Raw genomic sequence first — 21,394 nt, 5'->3', positions numbered from 1 at the left:
TATCGTGTCAGTATTTTTCGAGACACATATCATCGATATATATGTATGTATATTGGGGGTACGGTGTCTGCTAAAATGGAAAGATGCCTGCGTGAATCGGCCACTGAAATTGATGGTATTGATTGAAATGAATGGGAGTTTGTAAGTGAAAGGGACGAGTCCATCCCAACCGTGGCACTGAAAAACATGCTCTCTTTCATTAACATTTATATGCTCTCAGACCTCTTCCGGTAAAGGACTCTTACTACCTCGCCCTTTTCTTAATAAACAATATTTTTTTCACATATACATACATCTATACACACAACGTACCATGCTCCCATGCACCTACCCCCCCACCCCCCACCCCCCCCCATGTTTTGTCTCTATACATTTGTCTATTCATACGTCTCACATGAGTTCATATGAATTGCTGTGACACAAATTCTTGAATTATATATATATATATATATATATATATATATATATATATATATATATATATATATATATAATCATCATATGTATGTAATAATAGTGATTATGGGAATGCCCGGGTTGGGACAAGGGGTGTCACCTTCACATTTTTCTGACCACCTCAGCCAACAAAGATCTTCTAATAGTCCAAATACAAAATCTATCACACCCAAAAGTCGAGAGTGCCCAAATAATGTATTCAAATCTTATTTTCCATTATTATATATATATAGGGTTTTTGTGACTTGGTTAACTATTTATATTTGAAGGGAAAATAATCAATTTGGTTTGCTATATTGTCATTTTTCTATTTTCGTTTTTAACTTGTCAAAGTTGAGTTTAATTTTGTAACTTTGGTTTTTTGTGATTTTTAATCTTATTTCGTCGAAGGTTGACATTACTTCGTGCACGTAAGAAATTTTATGGTGGTGCTATATTAGTATTTTCTGATATCATGTAAGTAATCCGACCAAATAAGGTTAAGAACAAGTTACATGATTAACATCCAAATTCAACAAAGTTAGAGCATGATGAATTTTTCATTTTTCTCTAAATTTGAGTGTGCCGTTGGGATGGCCCTAGGATCTTCAAATCTTTAGACAAAAAATAAAACCCTTCCAATGTTCAAATGGCCAGGTAAGGTAACATAGGTGAAATCGCCACTTGAAAGATTAATGAATTGGTGGATTTGAAATGCACTTGATATCAGTTCATCTCGACAAGCAAATGGATTTGAAATCCACGACTTCAAATCTCTTAATCAAACTATATTTTGAGTGATGATGGATTTCAAATCTCTCGATCCAACCATACCCTCAGTGACAATTGCAACGACTTTATATTTGGCAAAAACTTGTGTGAGACGGTCTCACGGGTCGTATTTTCTGAGACAGATCTCTTATTTGGATCACCCATGAAAAAATTTTACTTTTTAAGCTAAGAGTATTGTTTTTTATGGTAAATATCGATAAGGTTGACCCATCTCACAGTTAAAGATTCGTGAGACAGTCTCACAACAGACATACTCTTATATTTTTATTGACAAACAAAAAAATTATGGATCACTCAATATCTTATTTCTTTAACATAATTTCATACATTATTAAAAAAAACATATTTGCATAAAATTTATGGGAAAAAACAACTAATTAATCATATCATACTTAAAAAGTACTAAGAGCACATCTTTGACATTATCACGAAACCTGATGCACTTGAATTTCTTCTGCTCCCATGACTACTGCAATGTGGAGAGAAGAAGCTCATAAGATTTACCGTAAATTAACGTAAATATCACCGAACGGACAATATTAATAAATTCTGCATGATCATCCACAAAATTCAAATCAATTTTGGTCGCTTTTCTTGATTTCCCATTCTCGAAGAGCAGCTGAAATGTAACTCATTCCCAGCAAATTCTCTGGAGAAGAAGAAGCTTCTGCAAGCGGCAATGGAGTCGCCGAATTACTTTGCTTGAAATTAAGCTTGCAAGAGCTGCAAGTTATTTGCAGTAGAATGGAGTTCATTTGCTTCATCGCGTGTTCTTTCAGAACTCGCGCCTTTTCCAACTCCCCTAAGGCCTGTTGCCGGATCCTTTTCGCGTTGGCGAATTGCTGCTCCGCCACCTCAATCTGTCTCCTCGCTTGTCGCCTCGCCTCTTCCGCATAAGCTTTCTCCGCCACGGCTACTCTGAGCTGCTCCTGCACCAGCTCCATCAGCCTCGCGGTCTCCGCCGCTGAATTGGGTTTTTCACTAGTACTGCTGCTTCCCCTCGGCGAGCATCGGTAATTACCAACGTTTCTACGGTCATCGGCTTCGTTCTTTTCTATGTTCTCGGATGACCCAATCGACAGCTGTAGCTGTGTAGAGTGATCCTCGTCGAGTTTCGTCGAGTAATGATCGGGAATGTAGAAGGTGGTACTGGTATTGCGTTCAGTGAGGAGCTGGAGTTCAAGATTCGGCTGGCGAGTGCAATTACTATTCATGTTGGCCGCGCCGCCGTTGGAGGGGATGGGGCTCGACGCTGTTCGAGATAAGCAAGCCGGCGGCGGGTGTAGATGGTGGCATTCCGACTGGAGCTTCCCCACGCTACAAGCATCTTGATGTTCGATGAAGCTCTCCACTCTTCAAAAATCAAGTACCAACTATAAATTATATATACATATATTTTATAACATTTCAAAATTAAAAAAAATTAAAATAAAACAATACTAATCCCTAAAATACTATTGATATATTTGAATACGAGAATGAGAGAACTTTTGAATCAAATTACCCGAAGCATTTCCAACCAACTAAAATGTAAGAATTATTTCTTAGAAGCTCTCTCAAAACATAGGAAAAGTCCATTTTCAACACTTCATGAAATATATATACAAGTATATATGTCAAGCTTCCATGCATAAACACGTAAATGCTTCTAAACTATGATTTTGAAATAAATGGAATTGAAATAATCGTTAATAAATTATGTTTCACATAAAAACATACTCTTGAAAAGATAAAAAAAGGTGAGAAAATAATTTAATTAATTAAATCCTCAGGAATTGTACCAAAAAACATTCTGCACTGAATACAATGTAAAAATCTTTTGAAAAGACACGGTACTCGCAGATTTCGTTTTTCTGCCACAGAATCTTTTACGAGCAAGGTTATCGAGTTAAAAGGATCAAAGATTTGATGAAATTTCTAGAGAAAAAGAACCTGGAAAACACACGGCCACAGTCGCAGGAATGCCCCCGAGTCCCACAGGTCTTGAGATGGGCCTTGTAATCGGACTGGACGGCGTAGCCTTTCGAGCATTTCTCACAGACCCATTGCTTGTGATTGCTGTGTTTCCGCCGGAAATGCTTCTTGATCCCCACGAGATCGCCGAGGGCGTGGCATGGATCGTGGTGCAGGCAGCTGGGCTCGGGGCAGACGAAGACACGCTTCCTAGCTATCGGAGTCTCGCGCTTCAGCAATTTCCATGGGACCTTGTGCCTTCTCCTATGCATCTGCAGATTCTGGTCACGTTGGAACCCCTGGTTGCAGATCTCGCACACGTATCGATCGGATTCAAGAAGGGTTTTTGGAGATAGTGACACCACTTCTGCATCTGGATCTATTAAAATAATAAAAAAATCCAAAACACGAGAAATTATTAAAATATCACAATAACGAAAACCCTCGATTTCCTGAACTTGGGAATCCCGTAAAATTAGAAACTTTTATTACACACACAAGGGCGATTTTTTTTTTTAATTACCTGGTGTTCCTGCGGGTCTTCGTTTTCTTTTACTGATGCTTCCATCTTCTGGGGACAGGAATGGCTCAGAAGAAGGAGAAGGGTCATTAATGGAGCTTAACATTAATCAAATCGAAAAATTATTTATTTAACAGTGTGGATTCCAAATGGATTATAGGCCTAAAAATGCAGCTAAAAGAGAATTATTAATACACTAATCAAGAACTGGGATTTCTGTTTTCTTGATTAAAGAAATCCAAGATTGGATGAAGATGGGGCTACTGAATATACAGCTACAACCATGGGAGAAAAGAAAAATAAAGAAAAGGCTCTTTCTTTCGGTAACATAATCTGCTTTAAGCTTTCAGCTCCAACTTTTTTATAATATGGAAAAAAAAAAATTATATATATCAATAAATGATATCTTTGTTGCTATCTTCCCCTCTTTAATCTTCAGCTTCATCAGGTTAGTTGTGAAGTCACCCTTAATAAAAGAAACAATGAGAGAGATAAAGAGCGGTGTCACCAATCTTTATCTGTGATATGACATTACAGCAAAAAGGCTAAAAGACAACGGATCGTTGGTAATTTATAATTTTTGTAATTAACAGCGTTGTTGAAAGTGCATTCAACGACAACGATATTAAACCGTTGTCGCAACAATCATATTGCGACTTTTCTTCAAAAATCGTCACCAGCGACGGTTTATGATATATATATCGTCGCTAAAACTAACGACGGGTCTTGACTAAGCCATTGCTCATTAGCACGGTTTATCTTAAAACGTCGTAAAATTAACGACGGTTTTTGATTAAGCTGTCGCTAATTAGCGACGGTTCAGAGTGACACCGTTGTTAATTAGTGACGGGTTAGACATTATCTGTCGCTAATTTTTTCAGTAAAATAAAAAAAAATTACTTTTATAATTTAATAAATCTACTTTAAAAACTTACAATCTGAATAAGCTAACAATATTCACGATCTTAACTAATAATTAAAAATTTAGCAAGAATTGAAGCGCATAAACTTATCTTAAATCGAAACTAAAATTGTGTAAAAGAGAAAAAATTATTGTAGATGTGAAGCAGTGTGAGGAAATTGGACCGAAAACGCGAATATTTATAGACAATTTACGACGATTTTTGCTAAAACTATAGCTAGTAGCAACAATTATTTATTAAACCGTCGCTAGTATATTAAAACGTAGCTATTAGCGATGGTTAAGATAAAACTGTCGCTATTTTGTTTAAATCATCTCTATTTTAAAAATTGTGACAGTTTTAATAAAACCATCGCAATTTTTAAACTAGCGACAATTTTTTATTAAACCGTCACTATTTGAAAAATTGCGTCAGTTTTAATAATATCATCGCTAAATATTCTTTAAAACCGTCGCTATTTTAAAAATTGCGAGAGTTTTAATCGTTAGTTTGAAAATTGCGATAGTTTTAATAAAATCGTCGCAATTTTTAAAATAGCGACTATTTTAGAGAATATTTAGCGACGGTTTTATTAAAGCCGTGGCAATTTTAAATAGTGACGGTTCAAAAAACCGTTGCTAAGTATTCTCTAAAACCGTCGTTGATGAACAACGGTTCGCTAAAACCATTGTCGTTTCTCCAAACAAACATGCTAATCAACAATGGCTAGCTAAAACCGTTGTTGTTTTTTCCAAAAAACACGTTAATAGACAACGATTTTCTTGTCCAAAAAATACGCTAATCCACAACAGTTTTAACAAAAACCGTTGTCGTTTGTTCAAAAAACACGTTAATCCACAACGATTTTTGTTAAAAGTAAAAATACAACAGTTTCTCAATAAAACAGTTGTTTTTTGAGTGTTGTTTAGGTATATTTTTTGTAGTGCAAGTCAATCCTGTTTATATTTATAATAATAATAATATTTTTGACATAAATTTTTTTTTTTTCATGGATAACCTAAATAAGATATATGTCTCACAAAATTAACTCTTAAGACCATCTAACACAAATTTTTTCGTAAGAGGAGACCAATGAAAATATTGAATAAAATATGAAAAATTGATTAGAGTGATAGTTCTCACAAAGGAACAATGACACATTGACTGTGATTATGATTTTTTTAGGACATAGTAAAATTCTGCATGCATATATCTATATGTGTATGTATATATTATGATATATACTGGAAGTGGCCAAATTTTTATATATGTACACGTTAGGGTGGGGGTGCTATTTTTTGTCATTTTCAGATATGTGCAGTACGTACAGGACTAGCATCCGGTGAAATGACCGGTTTAGCCTTATTGATCATTAATATTTCATCACCAAAAATATATATTAATTGGGGTATATTATAATTTATATTATGTGATGCCCTTCTCCGACGTCTTAAAAATAAAAGATTTAAAATTAGTTTATAATAACTTACAATGGACTTCTAGAGCAACTTGAGTTAATCATTTTCATAAAACGAGGACAAATACGAAGTAGTTGCTATAGGGATCCATTGTACAGTCACGCAAGCACGAGCCCGGGCTCGGAAAGTGACATATTATATAGATCGTTTAAATATAATATGTTTGGATTAAAATGTATTTGTTTAGTTGGACATTATTATTATTATTATTATTATTATTATTATTATTATTATTATTATTATTATTATTATTATTATTATTATTATTATTCCTTTCTTTAAAAATGTATCTAAGCAATGAATCAGAACATATGATCTTTTAGTATATGGATTTCATAATTTATGTTAAATATTTGATTCTACCCGAATTACATGCTTATGCCTTGACGACATCAGCTCATTTTAATTTTAATTTTTTTTACGTACGTGAAATATTTGAATTTGCAAGTGAAATAAGAGCTTAATGATATATATATATATATATATATATATATATATATATATATATATATATATATATATATATATATATATATATATATATACACACACACTTTTTTTATGATATGAGATTTTCAACTATTTGCTTTATTTCTGTTTTCTCTATATATATTTATATATAAATAAGTTAAAAAAACGAAGTACTAAATATATAAGAGTTAGTAGGGTAAAAATACTGAAAATTATAGTTTTTTTCCTATAACACAATCTATTTTAATTATGGCAAAAACTTGTGTGAGACAGTCTCACATATCGTTTTTTGTGAGACAGATCTCTTATTTGGGTCATCCATGAAAAAATATTACTTTTTATGCTAAGAGTATTACTTTTTATTGTGAATATCGGTAAGATTGACACAGTCTCATATATAAAGATTCGTGAGACCGTCTCACAAGAAACCTACTATTTAATTATATAGTATAAAAGTACGGAATAATAGCGAATATTTTATATATATAAGACCTGGAAAAAATATCATAAGCATGATAAAAAAAAAAGATTTGTGATCCATACAAAGTCTATAATAATAATTAAAAATTGTGTGGATAAAATAATTTTTTTTTTTAAAAAAAAATAAGATATTTGAATGTGGACAATTGCATCAATATAAGAGCAGGAAACAAAAGCATTATCAAATGCAAATGACCTGTGGAGATGGGTTGGGTTTAGGACTGGGCCCTTTTTGCCAAATTTCAATTTTATCCCACTATACGCATTATTAGCCTAGGCCACTCCAATATTATATATGTATACATACATATATATATATATATATATATATATATACATATATATATATATATATATATATATATAAATGTGACAAATATGAATCAATTATTACACAAAATTATTTTTAAATTGGGTTTTTTTTTTCATATTTCAGAATATATGTAATTTCAAATATTAGAATAAAGACGTGCAAATTAATTTCTTGAATAAAGACATGCAAATTAATTTCTTGAATAAATCTAAATCAGTAATGGTACAAACAACAATCATGAAACGCAGCCAATAATGTTATATGTCGGATTATAATTTTTTTTTTTAAATGTTGACATTATTTCATTTTACACTAAAAAATATATTAAAAAATTGTATTTTTGTCACATTGATTTTAAATTATATATTTAAATTGTATTTGACTTGATTACTGATGTTTTTACACAATTTTATAATTAAAAAAACCACACAGTGTCCGGATGAAAATTGTTTTAACTTTTGGGATTTAGTTAGGTTCAAGTCTTAATCTTAACGTAATATCAGAGTTCAGGTACTACCATTATGTGTTGTACCCCCATAGTTGGGTCATTTGTTCTGCACATAGTAGGGTCATTTGTAAATTTCACGTTCCACATATTTATTCTTAAACGTGAGGTGAGTGTGATGTTGTCGGAGTAAGTCTCTTGTGCGACGGTCTCTTGTGAGACGGTCTCACGAATCTTTATCTATAAGACAGGTCAATCCTACCGATATTCACAATAAAAAGTAATATTATTAGCATAAAAAGTAATATTATTTCATGGATGATTCAAATAAGAGATCCGTTTCACAAAATATGACCCATGAGACCGTCTCACACAAGTTTTTGCCTTGTTGTCGAATGGATAAAATCTCTGGAAGTTGCATATATGAGCTCGAACAATCGCTCCATGTGAACTAGTTTTTGAGGTTGTGTCAAATCCAAACTCCAATTTTTACAAAAAATTATATAGAATATTTTACTTTTATATATTTGATATAATGTTCATCAATTGTGTTTTTTTTGTATCTATCGTTGTGATGATTATCACATATTGGATGTATTAATCATATCAAAATTGTATATTTATTACGTGAATTTTATCTCTATAGTGGACACGATTGATATATATATTTATTGATGCGATTTTTATAGGGAGTAAAGATAAACCAACAATAAATTTTAGAGTATTGTAGAGTCGCATCAAATTTAAAATGTGCCTCAAAGCTTCTCCAAATATTTAATTAGAGGACCCTTTCCTAAATTCTCTCCCGTTTTTCTCATTTAATACCAAACATATCCTTATTTTATTTAATATTAAATTATAAAGAACCTCTATTTTTGTAAATTCATTAGCATACAAAACTAGCTAAATTTTATCAGACTTAAATAAACATATCAGTTTTCATCTAAAAAGTTATTCTAAATGTGTTAAATTGTTATTAAAAACATTATAAAATATATGTCTATATAGTTTTAGATTTCAACATGATCTACAAATATTATTATAAAAGTATAATTTGAGTGTATGCATCGTGTGCCAAGAAAAACTAGTTTATATTACATTCAGAAATTCTTAAAATGTTCATTTTATTTAAACAAAAATCTTTAAACAATAGATTCTATTTTGAATTAGTTATTCAATTTTTTTAGTACAACTCGGGTTGGGGTGGAAGTGAGTTGTGTTACACAATATATCTAATGATATAGTACAGAAAGCTTTAGAAAAGAAAATCAGCGAAAAATATAGAGAATGAAACAATAGTGAAAAGATTGAAATGATCCAAACCGAGGTCTGTACGAAGTACTTCGTACAACATGTCCTTAAAACATATTCGTCACCTCCGATATGTGCTTTGAGGATGCACTTGAACGTCTGTTTCCTAGGATACAACGGAACAATAAGCAGTAATCTAGCACGAAGCACCACAACGTCAAACCGAAAGATACTTGAACTTTATCACGATGGCAAAGGAGCAGCAGCAACAACAGTCGAAAGAACAAAGAAGAGTGCTGAAGGAACGAGAATGAAGGGGAGTGTGTGTGGTGCTTCTGAAGGACTTGAGACTGCCTCTATATATAGGCACTCGGGTTCCATATGGAGAGTCATTGCTGGCCATCCGAGGTCAGTTCAACTAGAGCACCAAAGATCAGTCCAGCTGGAACACCAACATGCAGACCATATGGAGAGTCAGGCAGATGGAAGATCATCCATAATAGAATTTTCGAAAATAAAAAATAGCAAAAGCCAGGTGAATCTTGGTGGGAAATTTTGCCTTTGTCACGCCCCGAAACTCGAGATTTGACATCGGCATTGTTTAACAATCACACAATTGAAACAACTAGCCTCGTAGCATAGTATAAACTGAAATACCAGTTTATTAATCATAATCTCAAAAACCAAAGTCTTTACAACTGAAATAACTAATGAAATAAATGCGGAAACGTTTTTACATAAAACTTGAGTACCAAAATTCAGAAACCTCTTTACTAGCAACTCTCGAAATTAAAACAATTCACCAGCCCCAAAATTGTTCCGATTCTTCTCCTTCAATCTGCTCTTCGGATTTATTTGGGAAGGTTGTAAGGGGTGAGTATTTTGGGAAATACTCAGCAAGTGGGGGCCGTTCGAGTACAACAAAACAACATGCAATTTCAAAATATACATACCATGCAAACTTAATTCTTATCACGTGCGCATCATTAACCCGACACTGAGATTCATCTACTTTCAATGGTTTACTGATATCAGTCCCTAATTTTTACTCCTCTAAGGGGACGAGGCCATATAGCGGTTATCTCCCCCACCACGTAAGGGTACGTATGGTTGGGATTCCCACCCATATCAAGTTGAATTCTCACAGTGTCAAAACATTTATTCATGCAAAATATCGTAACCAGAAGGGTGTAGAAGAAGAATTGTACTCGCCCGAATTTTTATAAAACCGAAAATATATGCATCGAAATTCAATAATTTAAAACAAGCCCACTTACTTTGAATTCTTGATGAAAAACGTAAAAAGGCTAGGGTTCTTCGAAATTCCTACTTCACTGGTTAGACGGCGGCAGGGCTTCGCTGCGTTCGAAAATTCCTAAGGATACTAGAGCACAAATTTTCGAAAATTTGTGTGATATGAGGTGTGATTTTTGAGTCTACAGGGCCCTCTTATTTATAGGGGTTGGCTGCTATCGGGATCGCGTGATATCGTTGAAATCTGACTTAAATCTTTTATCTCAAATCGTGATCTATCCGTGATATTGTTCGAAATTTAAATCTTTTATCCCATACAAATTTCGAAATTTGCATATATATATACATTGATTAATTTCGAATTCTAGGGATTTTATTATCATTTGCCTAATTTTTATCCCGGTATCTCCATATCAACTCAAATCTTAGACATTTATCTGCGAAATTTCAAATAATATACACGATCTTATTATTATTATTCACTCAATCTTACAAATCTCACATCTTAAAATGAGATAAATCCTGATATAAGATTAAATGATAAAACTTAAAATTCTTGGATTTTACAGCCTTGATCGATCCAACATTCAACGTACTCAGGTCGCACTCGTACGCTTGCACACAAGTCAAGCCTTTTTTCAATGCAAATCGGGCCCAAGATTTGCACCTCCTGCGCTGGCGTGCGTGAGATAGGCTCTTTTGACCTATAATAGTATTTTTGTCTCATTATTTTAAATTATATATGACTTGATTACTGATGTTTTTACATAATTTTGTAATTTAAAAAAAATCAAGCGGTGTTAGGATGAAAATTGTTTTAATTTTTGGGGTTGATTTAAGTCTAAATCTCAATTTTAACATAATATCAGAGTTTAGGTTCCACCATTATGTGTTGTATCCTCAAAGTTGGGTCACTTGTTCTGCCCATAATTAGGTTATTCGTAAAATTCACGCTCCATATGTTCATTCTTAGGCGTGAGGTGAGTGTGTTAGTTGTCGGTTGGATAAAATCGCTGAGAGTTGCATATATGGACTTGGACAATTACCACATGTGAGCTAACTTTTGAGATTGAGTTAGATTCAAGCTCCAATTTTAACAAAAATTTATATCAAACATTTATTTTTATATATTTGATATAATGTTCATCAATTGTGTCTTCTTTGTATCTATCGTTGAAATGATTATCCATATATATATATATATATATATATATATATATATATATATATATATACACACACACACACACACCAGACCAACACTATTAATAAATATTATTTTGTACGTCAAAGTATTATTATTTTATTGTAAAATATAGATCAGCTCAATTTGTCTTGAGAAAATAGATTTGTGAGACCGTCTCACCGTGTAGATATCATTCAATTGGTTTGATAACGATCATTAACAAAAATAACAATCAATTTAATCCCATCCAACTCAATTCTATTTAACTTAAGCTTTCTTAGAATATAAAAACTCCTGTGATATGACTTTTTTATTCGACTGAACTCATGAAATAATATTAGTTTTCAAGTTCAAATATTATTTTTCATTATAAATATGAAACGAATCAACTCATCTCAAGGATTAAAATTTATAAAATCGTCTCACAAAAGACATAATATTCAAAACCATTATATTGTCGTGTACTTTGGTACATTTTGTTTTCATGGTTAATTTTCGAGGCATATTGTGTTACATAGTTACATATATTGTTATCCTTTCAGTAATCGGATACTTTTCATAAAATTTAATATATTTTCATTACGAAAAAAATCGGTTGGTCTAATTTGATTTGAAAGAAAAAAGATCAGATAAAATAAATTTTAAAAAATTAAGTGATGTTGTACCCCAAATCACTCTCGATATTTGTACGTAACAAAATATAAAGAACTAGGCCATTGCTTTCTGCGTGCATGAACATTAACTTGCGACAATAATCATTGTACACGATATAAAAAATTATTTAAATTAATTAAAGGGCAATTAGCTTTTAAATCTTTAATCCCAAATATGAATGTGTGTATTCATTTCTTGACAGAAAAAAAAGTTTTTTTACGATTCGATTCACATGAAAAAAATTCTGCATTTTTTGGGCCTGTATGTCATTTTATCGACAAAAATAATACAAAATATTAAAAATATTATATTAATATATGATATTTTGATATCATCTGTTGTAGATCTAATAGAAAAGATAAGATTTGAGTATAAAATTTGAACATCTATATTAATATCAACCAGTTCTACGCTTATTTGGGTATTTAAATATCATATATGAGTTTCAGATCCGAAAGATTTTATAATCTGGTATTATATATTAGTAACGTACACATTTTCTATGTTTTATACCGATTTTTATCTGAGAAAAGACACGTATTATTAATATTAATACTTGTAATATATGTTTGGATACTCAAAATCATATATTAATACAAGATCTGAAACATTTGATAATCAAATATATTAGTATCTTATTATACATGTTTATGTACTTTTTGGTGGCTGCCCGAATATAAAAGAAGTGGGCCCTCAAGTACAATTCCTTCATCAATACCATCATATGTCACACACCATTCCTAATTTTTATCCTTACTTATTTATTATTATATATACATAAAATTTTAATAAACAGTAAATCTATCGTACACAACCATGTGAACGTCAATAAAATATCATTCACATATTAAATATATAGTTTTCAATATTTCATCACGTCCAATAAATAAGTGACACATTATCTTTGTTCGCATAAATATGTACGATAAATGTACAATATATCAAAATCATATATATGTTTGGGGTTAGAGGTTGTGTCGCTTAATTACCCTATTTAATTGTCAATTAAGTAATATTTATATATAAAACCGTGGAGTTAACAAGTTCATCAATGCAAAATGTCAACTCCTATGATCTCATTTAATAACCGTATATTCGATTTAGTGATGTAGAATTTGTTGGGAAAATAGCATTTTTTTTCTTCCATATGTTTCATTTCTTCTCGATTTCGTTGTTTATATTATCAAATTTCACTGTTACATTATTTATTTATAATTTTAGTTTTTTTTTTCATTTGAGTGATATGGGACACTACATATTTCAGCGTTGCCATATCACCTTCACGTCAGAAAATGAACTAATATTTTAATTAACAACATAAAATATCAAATGCACAAAATAACATGACCAGAAATATGGTTTTCACTAATATTTAGAAGTGTATTTAAAGAATAATTGTCATATATATATATATATATATATATATATATATATATATATATATATATATATATATATATATAGGTGGGCATAAAACCAGACAAACCAAAAAAACCGACCGAACCGAATAATTCGGTTTAAATGGTTTGGTTTTATCGGCATTTCGATCGGTTATGGTTTTAAAATTTATGAAATTCAGTTTTTGGTTCGGTTTTTGGTTTTAATCCTCAAAAAAAAACGAATAACCGAACCGGTCATATTATTGTTAATTGTAGGGTTTTTATGTATAATGGACCATATTATTTTTAAGTATAAGATTTATGTATGATGAGCCTATTAAGATTGAGGAACTTAATATCATTAATCCTCAATTTTCAATCTAATCATTTTCTCTTCTCTCTCATCACTCACCAGTCAACGTTTTCTTTTCTTTTATGTATATATTTCTTTAAGATTGGTGTTATATATATGTGTGTGTGTGTGTGTATAATATAAGATTAAGTTCCACAAATTAAATGTTTGAAAAATACTATGATTTAGATTTTAAAAGTATAAAGTGACGTATAATTTTATTTCTTAACAAATTTTAGCTAATCGTATATAACCGGCCGTATAAATCGAACCGTATTACAAAAAAACCGAATCGAACCGTAATAAAATGGTTTGGTTTTTGACCAGAGATATTCAAAACCGAAATCGAAAACCGAAAAAACAAACCTTTGTAGAGTAAAACCAGACCAAAATGGTTTCATATATATATATATATATATATATATATATATATATATATATATATATATATATATATATATATATATATATAAATTGTAAAAATTTTATGGCCCATGTAATAAAATAGACATGAAAGAATGAAGGACTGGGGAAGATGATTGCTAAAGAATTTATATCATCTTTGAGTTATTGGGATTTGGGACCCCTCTTAGCTAAATTGATTTTTTTATATGTATAGTTTTGGGGGATCCGGACGCTAATCATGTTCTTAATCATCATTGAGACTAATTAATCAATTATAATAAACATGGTCTAATTTTTTTATTTATTTTTATTTTTTACAATTCGGAACGTAGTGACATAAAAACATATATATACATCTCGGTATATAAAAGTACAAGTCATGTACCACATATATTTATTCAACTGAGGTTTAACATCTAATGTCAAGTGTCCAACCCTATCTCTAATCCAAGTCCGGAGCCTCCACTCTAATAACGATCTCTCTCATCTCTTGGACCATGAACCTGTCCCACCTGTTGTCAAGTACACATACAAACAAGACAACAGCCGGATAACTCCGGTGAGAATAAATCCCAGTATAAATCAACGATACATGCAATCATATGATAAACATAAAAGCATGGACAGATAACAGCAATATATATCAAAAGCTGAAATATAATCAATATCAAAATGTCGACAATACTCGTAATTCCACGACTCAGACTAGACGCAATCCTAGCCTAGGGATCCCGGTTTCCAGACATTGGCATTCCATATCAACCAACAGTAATAGAAAAGACTCCAGTTCTATCCACGTCGATATAGCATCGATCACCAGTAATAGAAGAAGCTCTGATTCTATCCACATCGGTAAAGTATCGATCACCAGTAATAGAAAGAAACTCCGATGCTATCCACATCGATATGTCATCGATCATCAGTAATAGAAGAAGTTATAATTCAATCCACATCGATACGGTACCGATCACCAGTAATAGAAGGAGCTACAGTTCTATCCACATCGATAGCCAATTATCCGGTGACAGACTATGACACTATCGCCAATACACTATCTCATGACATCGTGCAATGTGCCAGTGGCGATCCCACCACTAACAGACACTTCTGTCATAAGATTACTCTTCTAATACCTGCTATCTATAAATCAAAAGAACAAGTACATCAATCAAATCAATGCAGTATCAATGCAATAAAGTAAAGTATGTGATTTAGGGAAACTCAAGTCTAAACCGACTCAAGTCGATCTCCCGATACCACATTGACTTATACCTTCCGTTTGTAGTCCCGGTCTGAAGCAATATCATTCTGAACTCAAGACTGTCTCTGTAAATCTGAAATGACATATTGATAATCACAATATCAATATTTCATTCTCACTTCAACACTGAATCTGATTAATCTAGATTCAATTCAAAATCAACGGCATAATGGTACCATCTCAGTATCCCCGTCAATACAACATCACCAGATAACAGTTACAATCCATAACCCATATCTAATATGATCTATAGTCCAGTCACAATTCAAATATGTCCGGTATAAATCAATATACCGTGAAAATTCACAACAATTCCATGATCAATCTGTTTTCAGTCTGACTTCGATTCTATGATGTCCAACATGTCAAGATCATCATATATGAACACAGTACTAAAGTCAGATTACCAATCAGACGGACGGATCAAAATATAAAGGCGTGAGGATTTTTCACGAAGTTTCTCTGAAGCTTTCTCGATCTCTTCTTGTTTATTCTGAAGGAAACTATTTACATATATCTCATTGCATGAAAAAGAAACGTGGCTTCTTTCCACAATTCTTAAGCAGCGCTCGGGCGGTCGATCATTACCGCTCGAGCGCGGAACCCTCTGTCTGAGACTTACATTTGATATCCACTGGCGCTCGGGCGATAATATTCTACCGCTCGGGTGCCATACTGTAGTAGCCCCAATTCCAAATTGGGTAATTAACGGATTAATGGTGATTAAGAAGGTTTAATGTGTAATTTTGACCGTGGTCATGATCGGACGGACCGAAGATGGTTCGGTAGCACCGAAGAGTTCGGACGATCCGAAGTGGGTTCGGTGGATCCGATCATGAGGTGTCAAGAGTTGATCGACACGTCAGTTTGCATGCAAGTTCGGATGATCCGAAGTGTAGGTTCGGTGGATTCGATCATGAGGTGTCAAGAGCCGATCGACACATAGGAGTTCGGACGTTCCGAAGAGGGTTCGGTGGATCCGAACATAGCCTATAAATAGTGCTCGGATTTCCTCATTTTGCATTGCAAATTCTTGAGTTGTGTCTCATATTTGAGAAGTTTGGAAGGTTTCTAGGGTTAGTTGTCGGTCGAGCGATAGCCAAGAGCTGCCAGGATTGGTAGCGTAGCGACGCCTGAGTTACGAGGCAATCGACATCAAAGGGCTGTCGACGGACGAAGGTAAACCCTAAACCTTTGGTAGTACTGGTTTTGCTAGTCGAGCATGGTAGTATTGTTCATTGGGTATGCTTTTGATGCGTAGGCTTGTTCTAGACCTGATTAGCGGTGTTGCGTAAGGCTAGGCTTGCTGTGATAGAGGTACGAAAGTACTATCCGAGATATCCTGGTCGAGTATACATCCTTATATGTGTTGCATGCTTAGTTCTTCATTAGTAGGTGATTCTGGAACGGGTCACTACACATACTTTCTGTCCGAGCACTTTTCTTGTTAAACACTGGCGCTCGGGCGGTCATTTCCTACCGCTCAGGCGCCAACAGTTCTGTCTAAAACTTGCACCCTTCATAAGTTTTGGCCAATCTGGTCTCGTAATAGCCCGTCTATAATTATATCTATTTAAATTCAATAATCTCATATTAATAGAATCAAAATCTCGGGCATTACAAGTTTGGTCTAGAAATATGTGTTTTTATAAATTTATTCGAGAATTCTAACCAACTTGACTAACCCGATCAACTCACCAATCCGATTTGGTTGTTATCATTATTATTTAACAAAATAATAAAATAAAATTATAAAAACAAAACATATAATAAAAAACATTTTAATTTAGATACATGTTTATCTAAATATGATAATTATATTTCGTGCGTTTAAATATTTAAATTGAGAAGTCCAATTTTCTAAATGATTAATTACTCAAAAAATAATTAATATTTAGAAAATTCAAATATTCTACAAAATAAATATCACATATTAAAGTTTTTTAAATTCATGATATTAACATAGACAATAAAAGATCTTCGAATAAAAAATAATTTCATTATTTCAAGTTTCACTTCTTGATCTTTGTACATTTTTTTGCGCTGGTCAAACATTGATCTTACCTAACATATTTTTCGGATCAGATTTCAGGTCCAACACGATCTAATAACCCTCAACCTTGACCTGAAAATTTTCAAATCGATCTGAGTCTGGTTGACGGGTCGAGTTCATTTGTGACACTAGGAGAGAAGTTTTAATTGGTTAATATCTCTTTTTTAAGTGATGAATTGTTGAAGTTATTTAATTGAAATGGGCTTTGGCCCAATTTGTCAAACTGGGACAGATCCACCCATCTAGCCAAATAGACGGGTTGAGTCGACAATTTTTCGATTTTTTCAAATGGCAAATTACACGTCAGCCTGTCTTAAATCGTCTAATAAAGCTAAAAATTGGTTACGCCCGACAGCTCTAGTTGGGACATTAGATTATATATAACATTTGATTTTATTTCAAGAATTAAGAATATGATTTCGAAATTGAATCCAATAATTTTGATTTAATATTATGTGCGAGAATGTAGAATTCTAAATAGAAATGGTACATAGAGTCGTCCATAATTTAGAACTCAACCAATCCAATTCATTTTCAACATTCTCGTACCACAACCAAAACCAAAACAAAAACTAAGGAAACAAGAAAAAAACATTCCAACCTGTCCTCAACCTCTCCCCGACCGTCGAGAGCCAGTCTTGATCCCTGTTCGCGAGAATGGTGGCCGATTGAACGTATGCCGAATAGAGATATTCGAGTAACTAAACGAGTGTCGCCATTCCTTACCTACCCGTTGCATGCTGTGGAGATGGGCTTCATATTATGTCTTTCAAGCTAGTGTATCTAGGAAGGTCATGTTCCGAATCGTTGCAACTGATTGTCGAGTCGAATCTAAGTTCAAACGAAGGAGAGATCTTTAGTTTCAGAAGCTCTTCCTCCATAAGGAGTGGAGTAGGGTTTGAATCATTGATATTTAGTTGCCAGTTGAAAGGGTTTGATTTTGAATGTAGGTTAGTTAATTATCTTGAAATGCCCACAAATTTAGTTATGCTAAGATTGATGAAATTTGTAAAACCTATCAAGTCCAAATTGAATAAGGCAAAAACTTGTATGAGACGAGCTCATGAGTCGTATTTTGTGAGACGAGTTTCTTATTTAGTTCATCCATGAAAAAGTATTACTTTTTATGCTAAGAATATTACTTTTTATTGTGAATATCGGTAAGATTTATCCATCTCACAAATACAGATTCGTGAGACCATCTCACAAGAGACCTACTCGTTGAATAATTAAGGGCCGAGTTTTTAGCAAAGTCTATGGGGATTTAGGAAAATATATGGACGATTTTCAAAACTCATCCTAACATTTAGGAAAATAAATGGATTTTTTTCCCTTTTGTGAATACTCTTATTTTGTCTAATCCAAAAGTATCATTCACATTCATTTCCAATTTACAATATACCATCAAACTTTATCGTTTGCAAGCATTTCAATAAGAGCAGCAGACATAAAAACTAAATCTTGAATGGAGTTCATATTCAACTCACGTATAATCCCAAATCACCACCTACCAAATACTAAATGCTTGCTTGTTTTTCACAAGCTTGATAACAAGAACCAGTGTTCACGATGCGGAGTAGGAGTCGATCCTCCCAAACCGGAAAGAAAAAAAGAAAGAAGATTAATATGTGATGTGATGATTCGAATATCACAAAATTCACACTCCATGATCCATTAATCGGCCCCAACTTCCATCTCAGCCCCTCTCCCGAATTTTCGGACTTGCACAAAATTAGATCTCCTTGATCAAAATGTTGAGCATTACTTCAAACCCGACTAAATATAGACAATATATACCAAAACATTTCCTCCCTGAAGCCTAAAAGCTCTCCATAACCTCTCTAACTATTTGGTTCCAGAATAGTAAATGAATACTGTACTTTAAAGCCAACAGCATTTGGAAATATTTAGATTCAATAGCCGATATGACCATCATTAGTCATGTTTTAATTAAATTCCGAATCTAATATTGTGAATCTAGTAACCGAGTCATGACCAATAAAAACTAATAATTGTATTTCTATTGTAAGAAAAAAAATTAAGGATCGAAGCATAAATGTTACATTAAAATAAAGAGCAGCCAAACTGCATTAGAATAATTCTTAAACAACCATCCTCATCACAGTAACTAAGACCAAGTTAATGTTTCCTTAAACAACAAAATGTCAACAATAAAGAACATTTAGTTCAAGGTGCTCCAAAAGGCAAAATTTTTCATGAAAAGGGTAACTCACCTCTGGGATTTATCAGTTAGAAACTAGCCAAGGAGCCTCTGTTTCGGCATCCATTATCTACAGCAGGAAAAGAGATTGCATGCATTTAGGAGCCCTCAGCCACTTCACCTCCAACAAAAATTTATCTGATTGTCACAAACTTATTTGTACCATGCCTAGCCCAGTAATTCCTCAAATCAATCGGGTCTGAAAAATCATAACCTTCTGATGCAAGTTTTTCTAAAACTTTCTTAAAAGCTCCAATACTCATCTTCCGTCCTGCTATCCTGGCACCCCGTCTCTTTGTGCTCATAGGCAGAGGATACATCGACAAGCCCATAGTACAACATGCAGACTGCCACCCACCAGAACCCCACCTGTAACACTGATGTGGGTTGCCGGTGCATGAGCAAATCGGTATAGGGATATCCGAGATATCCATGTTGATTCCGTTGATCACAACTTCGGCACGTTTCTTGGGAGCCCTAGCACGATGGACCACAGGGGTAGACTCGTCTTTTGGGGCCCTAGGAGCTCTGGTCCTTGGTTTCTTTTCTTTTGGTGGAGATTTTGTGGCTTTTTCAACTCCTCTTTTCTTACCAACGTCAACACCTATACCGATACCGATATGATTATCAATCTCCTCGCAAGCCTCTTCCATCTGAGGTATCGAATCTTCATTTTTTGGTATATTCATTTGCAGAGGGAGTTGAATGGGATGAGTCATTGCCACTGATGACTCAGGTAAAACTCCATAACTTGGTTGATAATAGCCATTGTGATGATTCCCAGGTAAAGCATTAAGATACTTGTCCCTATTGTGATTCATCCAATAGTCCATCGGAATATGTGTCTCAGGAACCCCACCGACTCGATGGTGATGGAATGGCCCACCATTGGTGGAAGGCATGACAGAAAATTGTAAGGGATTGTAAGGATTATCTTGAACACTGCCACCACCGTAAATGGGCTTTTCAACCACGGAAGACATTAGCTGAAGCCCCAGATGGCTCTTAAGCGAATTAGCCTGCTGCTCGAGAAACCCCCAATTCCTCAAATTTGTTTGTCCATTTCCATCCATCTAATGCCAAGAAACAGAAAAAATCCTAATTTCAGTACAATAACCGCATGTTCATCACAATTAGCCATAAATTTATCACATTCTACAGCTCCACAACTATTACATTGCATCATAGAATGCTGTTCATAATTCTAACTGTACATCCTATAAAAACCCCAATAAGGAAACACGTACAAAACCACAAAAAGACTACAATGCGGACAAAATGGAACCCGAAAAACACATATAAAAACACAAACGATAAAAAAAACGCAAAGGGTTTCGCGATTTAAAGTCAGATCTCTGTAAAATGACGAAGAAAAACATAAAAAGCGAATCACTATACTGTACATATGCATCAAAGACTGTAATTTTGACAGCAGATGGAGCGAACTTACTGAGAAAATGAAGGGTCGGTCGGCTTGTTAGGGTTTTTTCCAGATTGGAAGCCGTTTCCTTGGAATGGGAGCAGGAAAACTGCGCACATAAATAGAACCAAATGTCATGCATGACAAGTACACATGCCACTCTTTTGCG

The 21,394-nt window shown here is 33.4% G+C and overlaps 2 protein-coding genes across 2 annotated transcripts; both read right to left on the bottom strand.

Moving 5' to 3' along the window:
- Positions 1 to 1,553: 1,553 nt before the first annotated feature.
- On the bottom strand, positions 1,554 to 4,130 carry LOC140820090 (protein indeterminate-domain 14-like). The gene is made up of 3 exons (XM_073180408.1): positions 3,704 to 4,130; positions 3,160 to 3,559; positions 1,554 to 2,580 (listed from the first exon to the last, which is right to left on the bottom strand). Exons 1-3 carry the CDS (start codon positions 3,804 to 3,806, stop codon positions 1,803 to 1,805), a joined length of 1,281 nt encoding a protein of 426 aa, XP_073036509.1. The 5' UTR covers positions 3,807 to 4,130; the 3' UTR covers positions 1,554 to 1,802.
- Positions 4,131 to 19,020: 14,890 nt separating this feature from the next.
- Positions 19,021 to 21,394, bottom strand: LOC140819532 (protein BASIC PENTACYSTEINE2-like). Its single transcript, XM_073179662.1, has 2 exons — positions 21,256 to 21,394; positions 19,021 to 20,878 (listed from the first exon to the last, which is right to left on the bottom strand). Exon 2 carries the CDS (start codon positions 20,876 to 20,878, stop codon positions 19,940 to 19,942), a length of 939 nt encoding a protein of 312 aa, XP_073035763.1. The 5' UTR covers positions 21,256 to 21,394; the 3' UTR covers positions 19,021 to 19,939.

The sequence above is a fragment of the Primulina eburnea genome, chromosome 18 (genome assembly GCF_022965805.1).
Source record: "Primulina eburnea isolate SZY01 chromosome 18, ASM2296580v1, whole genome shotgun sequence".
Taxonomy (NCBI): domain Eukaryota; kingdom Viridiplantae; phylum Streptophyta; class Magnoliopsida; order Lamiales; family Gesneriaceae; genus Primulina; species Primulina eburnea.
The sequence above is the reverse complement of the archived record's forward strand: the minus strand, read 5'-3'. Positions and strand labels throughout refer to the sequence as shown.